The 8,568-nt window shown below is 45.0% G+C and overlaps 1 protein-coding gene across 1 annotated transcript; it reads left to right on the top strand.

Annotated features, from left to right (window-relative positions):
* The first annotated feature begins 2,485 nt into the window (after nucleotides 1-2,485).
* LOC131994647 (uncharacterized) lies at nucleotides 2,486-8,353 on the top strand. The gene is made up of 3 exons (XM_059361417.1): nucleotides 2,486-3,624; nucleotides 3,679-7,647; nucleotides 7,852-8,353. Exons 1-3 carry the CDS (start codon nucleotides 2,486-2,488, stop codon nucleotides 8,351-8,353), a joined length of 5,610 nt encoding a protein of 1,869 aa, XP_059217400.1.
* Nucleotides 8,354-8,568: the final 215 nt, after the last annotated feature.

The following is an 8,568-nucleotide window of genomic DNA, read 5'->3' as shown; positions in this document are numbered from 1 at the left end:
TGTGCACCCTCCAAGCCAGGAAGCAAAGTCACGCATATGTCTTGAGAAGGTAAAGTCCATCGGCATGGTCTACAAAGTCGACGTTAGAGCGAAGCCAATAATCGACTTTAGGATAAATTTCACCGTTGATCGGAGGAACTACGTCTATTTACGGCGAACAAAATTGTAACACAAGATACCACTTCACGCTGCAACCAATCAATTTAGAACAATAGCCACACATCTACCATCCACATGCCATTTCACCCATCCATCCACATTGTCAGTACCGGTACGTTCATCCAACCAGCGTCTAACCACCTTGGTCCAACCAAAACGCTGCACCATATCTGTTTACCAACATCTGGCCAACAACCTGTTAAACAAGAGGAAAGTGTGGGGCAGAGAATAAGCCAAATCTACGGCACTTAGTGTTTCAACAAAACTTTGTCATCAGCACAAACCATCGCACCATCTCCGCCTGCCAACGTCCAGCTGACATCTGTTAAAAAGGAACAAGTGAAAAGCATCCCAACAGCGCTGATTTTCGCCATTTCATCCAAATCGCTCTACATATTTGTTAACATCAACATCCACCATCCATTTGATTTGACCTAACTCGTACACAGTCTATTTTCACCAGTTGGGCACAGTAGACTCGTCTGGGTACCACCATAGCGGCTGATTACAACGGCACCAGAACAAACCTTCAGTAGCGAATCCAACACTCAAGCAACACAGACTCAAACCCGTCACCATCTTTCCCGAGCGCACCATTTACAGTCGATTTCAGCCACCACCAACCGTACGGAGAGATACCAGGAACATGGACATTTCCGAGTATAAGTAAGTCAAACTCGGTTTATCTTATTTTGTTAGACACATATATGTTGACCGGTCATAGTTTGGTAAACGAAATTACACATTTGCTTCTCAGACAACATAGTAACATAGTGCATATGTTGCTCGCCCACATAAAACTATAACGAGGACACCTTCGGTCCAGACAACGAAACTCAGTATATATTATCCCCGTGTGCCGACAAGTAGAAAGGTCGTTCGTAGTTTTATAAGCAGAAATACACACTTGCTTCTTAGAGAACATAGTGCATATGTTGCTCGCCTATTGTGAATGCAAAAATCTTTGACAGCGACATCTTTGGGTAATTTTGAACTCTTAGTCCAGGCGACGAAATCTTTTATACGCAACGTAGTGCATATTGTGTAGTAAGGAGAGAATATAAACTATCTATAGCAAATTGCACATTTATATGGCCTGTGGGCAGATTACCAAACCGCCTAAAACTGCGCATTAGTTTTAAACCAAACTTTATTACCGTCCCTGGTTGTCTTCCCTGCTACACATAAATTTGATTTTTAAAATATATTTACCTACAATATACTTAATAAAACATACAAATATATTCATAGGCTTTGGATTGCATGCTTATAAACTTACCTACCATATATTCATTGAAACACAGCCATATATATATATATATATGTACATACTCATCAGATTACCGGCGCCTAAAACTATTTTTTTGAACACGATACATTCTGACTTATAGCTCCCTCATAAAAATTGCTTGGATTTATAGATATACCTTTTACAATAAAGAACGCACCCCATTTGCTATCCCACATATACCAATCTTTGATACGATCATTTATTCCGCCTTGGCTCCTCTCTGGAATCTAACATAGGGTCATAACCGAACTTTTAATATTCGTATTTAACATTGATGAAATCTCTCTTGTCTCGATATCAATAAGATAAGCGCATTTGCTTTATGATTCCTTCACATTTTATATCGATCTACACCATCGCCTATGAATCTCAGAATTTTGAGCTCTGTGCTACCGTATAACTCTATCTATTTACTTGTTCCTCATGAGAGTTGCCTATGTCGCACTACATCATTAACTATACTTCGATTTGCGTTTTATTTTGGATTTAGTTCTTCAAGTCGGGCACTGTACAGACGGTTGGTTCGGGCTTGCGTCTGAGTGGGGCTTCCACGAACTGCTGAATTGGACATTATTCGTCGTAATTCAATCTCGATCTCGCCCTTGTATTTGATCAGCTCTTAGGGCCCGTGGCATGGTTCCAAACGGAGTTCACAGAATAAGAGTTGCCAAACAGTTCAAGGTTGTCACAACGTGACTTCATCCCGATTGATGACCAAAATACATGTCTCACTTCAGTAGATCGTACCCTCACCACCTTGCCTCAGGCATCCAGTTTGTCGTTGCTCTGCTTATTCCTCACTGGCTCATTTATTAACTGGCTTCTCTTTAATACCGGATTTTATTCACTTTTATTAGCCATACGGTGCCACCCAGGGCACAAGGACTGGTCTCTATCTCTGTTGTCGAAAGGAATTGCCCTATAGTCGCTACATATACGAACTGTATCTTTTAGTCGGTGATAACCGCTAGGGTCTTCTATACCACCGTATTTTTGCTAAGGGTTCTGGTTTTGAGATTGCTTCCGAATCTCAGGATGGCGAACTTACAAGGGGATTTTATCTTCGATTCAGACGACTTGGTCATGTTTTGTGCCGACTTCGATAATAGGCCGGAGACCGACCACACCGACTCTTCATTAGTGGTTGCGTTGCAGGATTTGCATGAAAGGTGGACGAATGTCCAGGCGTCTTATAGGAAGATTTTCACTACCAAGGACGAGGAATTCTCTAGCGATTTCGTGTCCTCGGCTAGGGAGAAGTACAGGGTTTGCACTTCGAGTTTTCACTCCTGCAAGGCCAGGATGATGGATTTACAGAAAGCTTTTTTACCTATTCCGGGCTCCTCGCGTATTTCATTTCCCCTCGAGACTTCTGACTCCCCCTCGAATTTCAGTGCCATCAAAGTTCCCCCCTGTGACACGCAAGAATTCGAAGGCAGCTATGAAGAGTGGCCCTCATTTCGTGACATATTTACGGCTGTATATATTAATCACCATAAATTATCCCCCGTTCAAAAACTCTATCACCTTCGTCTCAAGGTAAAGGGTCCGGCCGCAGGAATTGTGCGGAAGTATCAATTATGCGCAGAGAATTTCGAATTGGCATGGGAGGCATTGCGTTCTAGATATGAGAATAAAAGGATTTTGGTCGACAACCAATTGAAGGTTCTCCTGAACCTCAAATCCATTACTTCAGAGAGCAGTGACTCTTTGCAGCGGATCCAGACTACAATCAACGATTGTCTTGCGGCGCTAAGGACTCAAGACATATCCACTCGCGACTGGGACCCTCTCCTGGTTTATCTATGCTCCACCAAGTTGCCTCATGAGACTCTGTCGTTGTGGGAACAATCTCTTAAGTCTCACAGAGAACTTCCGAAATGGGCAGAAATGGATAGATTTTTGTCGGACAGATACGAGGTGGTGGAGAGATTGAATAGTATACACGGAACAAGAGGCAGTTCGATGAAGGGACTCGAGGTGAACGCATTCACTAACACTGAGAGTAAATCTCCGGTTGTTTGCAAACTTTGCAATGCGAATGCTCACTCACTTAAGAATTGCACCAAATTTCGTGATCTTAGTCCTAGCTCTCGAAACAAGTTTGTCTCTCAGAACCGCATGTGTTTGAACTGTCTTTCCTATCGGCACGTGCGGAAGGATTGCCAAAGCAGGTATGTTTGCATGGAATGCGGGAGGAACCATCATACCATGTTACATTTCCCTAGTAATAAACCCCAGACTGCGGCTTCTCGCCAGGACTCGGTGGTTCAGTCCTGCAGTACAGACCTAGTGGGTGTTGATACGCAACAGTCATCGGATGAATCCTCCTCGCCAGCTACCGATCCTGCAGCCGTTTCAGTGGCTCAGACATCCTCACATTTCTCCTCTTACAACGCGGAGTCTTCCCAGGAGAATACTATACTGCCGACCGCGATGGTCACAATCAGCCATAACGGTGATACCTTCAAGGCAAGGGCCTTTTTGGACCAAGGCTCCGAGAAGTCGTTTATTTCCAGGAACCTTCAACAGAGTCTGTCTCTTCCGACCGAGCGTAGGCATTTTCAGATTCTTGGCATGGGTGGGCAGGTTATTGCAAATTCGAATTCCTCGTGCAAAGTTCCCCTCTTTTCGGAGACCCATGACAAGTTGATCGATATTCACGCCATTGTGGTACCCAAGATAACTCGTCTCCTACCCAGTTTCTTCCTCCCAGACCCAGGGGTTTCCTTGGACGGGCTGGACGGATTAGAGTTAGCGGATCCCAACTTCCGTACACCGGGACATGTTGACTTGCTTCTGGGAAGTAATGTGATTCCTAACATTCTTCTTGAGGGCGTCAAGAAGGTTTGCGAGTCCCTTGTTGCTCAAGCGACAATTTTTGGATGGGTCATCAGCGGACCTGTCACCATTCAGACTGTTACGTCTTTTTCTATCCAGGCGAATGAAATCTCGGGTGACCCCGTTGGCCAGCAACTTAGAATGTTCTGGGAGCAGGAGGAGGTCCCTGAGACGCGTCATGTGTCGTTGGAAGATGAGTACTGCGAGTCCTTATATGAACGAACCACGGTTCGTGACTCCGATGGGCGCTATGTCGTCCGACTTCCATTCAGGAAGGAATACCGACAGGAATCTCCCTTGGGACGCTCGAGATCTCAGGCACTGATCCAGTACGTTCGATTGGAACGCTCTTTAAGACACAAACCGGAAATTGAGAGGATGTATAACGAGGTCCTACAGGGGTACTCCCGTTTGAATCACATGAGGATGACAAATTCTCAGGAGCTTCATGACCGATGCTCGTTCGGTTCATTTTATTTACCGCATCACGCGGTGTTGAAGCCTGAGAGCCGAAGTACCAAAGTTCGGGTTGTATTCAATGCTTCGAGAAGAACCAGCTCAGGAAAATCTCTCAATGACGTTTTGTACACTGGACCCACCCTTCAATCCGATCTCATGACATTGATTTTGCGCTGGCGTCTATACAAATACGTTTTTACTGGTGACATCGAAAAGATGTATCGCCAGATATTAGTGCACGAGGACGACATCGAGTTTCAGCGTATACTCTTTCGTCCATACCCAGCAAGTCCCATCAGGGATTATGCTCTTAAGACTGTGACCTTCGGGGTTAATTGCGCCCCTTATCTGGCAATTAGGACTCTTATACAATTGGCCCAGGATTCTGCTGAGTCGTTCCCTCAGGCAGCAGATATCATCAGAAAGGAGACTTATGTAGATGATGTGTTATCAGGCGCCCATGACCCTGCATCCGCTATCGACTCACTAAGACAGTTAATTGAAATGCTTAAGTCGGGTGGTTTCCCATTTAAGAAGATTACTTCAAACTTCCCACAAATTCTGAATTCCGTCCCCTCGGAGAATGTCTTAGACTCAAAGTTCTTGAAGTTTCACGAGACCAGTGACACCAAGACTTTAGGGATTCAATGGAATGCTCTAGAAGATAAGTTCTCCTATCGCATTGATCCGCCCCCGAAAACACTGTCCATTACTAAACGTCAAATTCTCTCTAAAGTTTCCAAACTTTTTGACCCCGCTGGTTGGATATCGCCTATTATAATTCAGGCAAAAATCATGCTACAACTGTTATGGCTTGAAGGCACGCAATGGGATGAAGACGTCAAACCCGAGATTTTGTTTAAATGGAACAATTTCGTTGACGGGTTGCATCAAATACCACTTATTACGATACCACGTTGGGTTGCTTTCGCGCCACTTCAAAACACCCAAATCCATGGGTTTTGTGACGCCTCCGAGAAAGCGTTTTGTGCGGTAATTTACATCAGAATAGTCTGCCCGAATTCAGTTCAGACGAACCTTCTTGTATCTAAGACAAGGGTTGCTCCCATAGATCCCATTAGCCTTCCACGATTAGAGCTTTGCGGAGCCGTTTTATTGTCCCAACTGACCAGGCATGTACTATCAGAGCTCCCACTTCACAATTTTGACCTTTATCTCTGGAGTGACTCCTCTATCACATTAAGCTGGCTGGCAAAACCACCGTGCACTTGGAAGACTTATATTGCCAATAGAGTGGCAAAGATTATTCGAAATGTCGGAAATTGTGCATGGGGGCATGTGCGCTCTCATGATAACCCCGCCGATCTCGGCTCCAGGGGATGCTCTCCTAATGAGCTCTGTAGCAATTCCTTATGGTGGCATGGACCCGCTTGGTTGAAAGAGCCATCAGAGGATTGGCCCAAATCTATAATGCTGGACCCAAATCCTCCGGAAATGAGAAAGATCGAGGTATTTCACACCTTTGAGGAGGATGGGGATATTTTGGAAAGGTTTTCTAGATGGGATAAAGCGATTAGGGTCATGGCATATGCTATGCGTTTTTACAGGAACGTAAGGAAAGGCTACCGCCAAGGAAAAGGTTACGCTTCGCGGGAAATCTCTAACCCAGAATTCACAGAGACAAAGAATATCCTCATTCGCATGACGCAAAGGATTTTTTACACGGCAGAATATTCCTCTCTTGAGCATAACCGACAAATCCCCAAACGAAGTACCCTTTATACGTTGAACCCAATTTTAGACCCCAATGGGCTTATTCGAGCTAACGGGCGCATTGCGAATGCTGCACTACCGTACAATGAACGCCATCCCATAATACTGCCCGTGGCCTCAAACTATTGCAAACTCTTTGTGCGTTTTATTCACGATTTTCTCTTGCACGCTGAACATAACCTAATGATGCGAACTATTCGTGAGGAGTATTATGTAGCAAGATTACGATCTGCAATTAAGAAATGTATACGCAACTGTAAAACTTGCACTCTTTACAAGCAAAAAGTCCGAAACCAAATAATGGCTGCTCTTCCCACTGAACGAAGCTCATTTTCTCTGCCCTTCTCGTATACTGGTCTGGACTTTGCAGGACCATTCTCGATAAAAACGTCATCGTTGAGACAAGCACCGTATCAAAAGGGGTACGTGTGCGTTTTCGTCTGCTTCAGCACGAAGGCAATACATTTGGAACTATGCTCTAGTTTGTCCGCTGAGTCCTTTCTGGCAGCGTTCGCTAGGTTTGTTGGGCGAAGGGGGCTTCCGCAAAAGATTATGTCCGATAATGGAACTAACTTTGTTGGGGCGGAGCGAAAACTGCGTTGCGAATATGACGAATTCATAAGATTGGCCGCTCAAGATGTCAGCAACAAATACACCCCTCAGGGTGTCCACTGGACATTTATACCCCCAAACGCACCCCACATGGGTGGATTATGGGAAGCAGGCGTCAAGTCCTTTAAGATGCATTTTAAGAAAGTGACTCAGAATCAGAAATACACGTTCGAAGAATTTGCAACCCTGCTAGTGAGGATTGAATCCGTCCTAAACTCTCGTCCCCTCTCTCCCATAACGGATAACTCATCCGAATTATTAGCTCTAACCCCTGGCCACTTTCTACGGGGTGCACCACTGGTGGCAGTGCCGGAAGTCGCAGCGGAGAATTTGTCGTTGCCAGACCGTTGGGAGCGATTAAAAGTCCAACAACACCAGTTCGCGCGTCGCTGGAAGGACGAGTATTTGAAAGAGTTACAACACCGCTATAAATGGCAAGTTCCGAAGGAGAATGTGGAGGTTGGACAACTGGTAGTCGTCAAGGAAGACCAGCTCCCACCTTGCGAGTGGATGCTTGGGCGAATTACGAAGACACATCTGGCCGGCGACGGGTTCGTTCGAATAGCCGATGTACACACCTCAAAGGGAACCATAACTAGGGACATAACGAAATTGTGTCCACTTTTTTCTGACTCTCCAACCCATTCCTAACCGCTGTCCTTACTCCCACCCCGTTTAAAAAAAAAAAGGAAAGATTTTAACTAAAGAAATATCAATAATCATTCTCTTCACATAACTTCCATTTGTTTTCACAGGGCGCCCACTAACATTCGCCAATGCCTTTTGTGTGAGCGATACCACTCATTAAGATTTTGCAGGGAATTCTTGAATATGGATGTTGGTCGTCGGCGCAGAGAAGTGAGGCGGCTAGGGTACTGTCTGAACTGCTTGGCTCGCTCCCACAAATCTTGGGAATGTACGTCTGAGGTCGCCTGCCGAGAGTGCGGAGGGGAGCACCATACACTATTACATATTGAGCCGTTGCCTCGCCTCACCTTGGCTCAAATGGACAAGGGACGGGTTGCAGCCGACTTAAGCCGTCTAATAAAAAACCGGCAGTCCACCGAGCAACGCGGGAGACATGGAGAATCTAAGACAAAGGAACGCTCAGGTGATAGAAGTAGACATGATCGCAGGCACAAACAGACGAACCGAAATCCAAAAGTCCCAGCCAGTCGCCAAAATGTCTCACAGCCCCGCAAAATATTGGAAACGGCTATGAAAGCCCTGCAACGACTTCAAGATGCCCTCGTGTGAAATGAATTTGGCCATATTGGCCAAGGCCGGGAGGATGTTGAGAAGACTAACGCGTTCACCAGTATTATTTAGTTTTTAACAACCTTTTTCATATTTTTTCATTGAATTTATATTTTTTCCATTGAAATATGATACACGAATTAACCTATGTTTAAGATACAACCATGAATTTAAGAACTCAAAAGTATTATAAAACCAGTATTATAATTGGCCAG

Source organism: Stomoxys calcitrans, chromosome 2, assembly GCF_963082655.1.
Source record: "Stomoxys calcitrans chromosome 2, idStoCalc2.1, whole genome shotgun sequence".
NCBI classification, from domain to species: domain Eukaryota; kingdom Metazoa; phylum Arthropoda; class Insecta; order Diptera; family Muscidae; genus Stomoxys; species Stomoxys calcitrans.
This window is presented reverse-complemented; position numbering and strand designations above follow the sequence as displayed.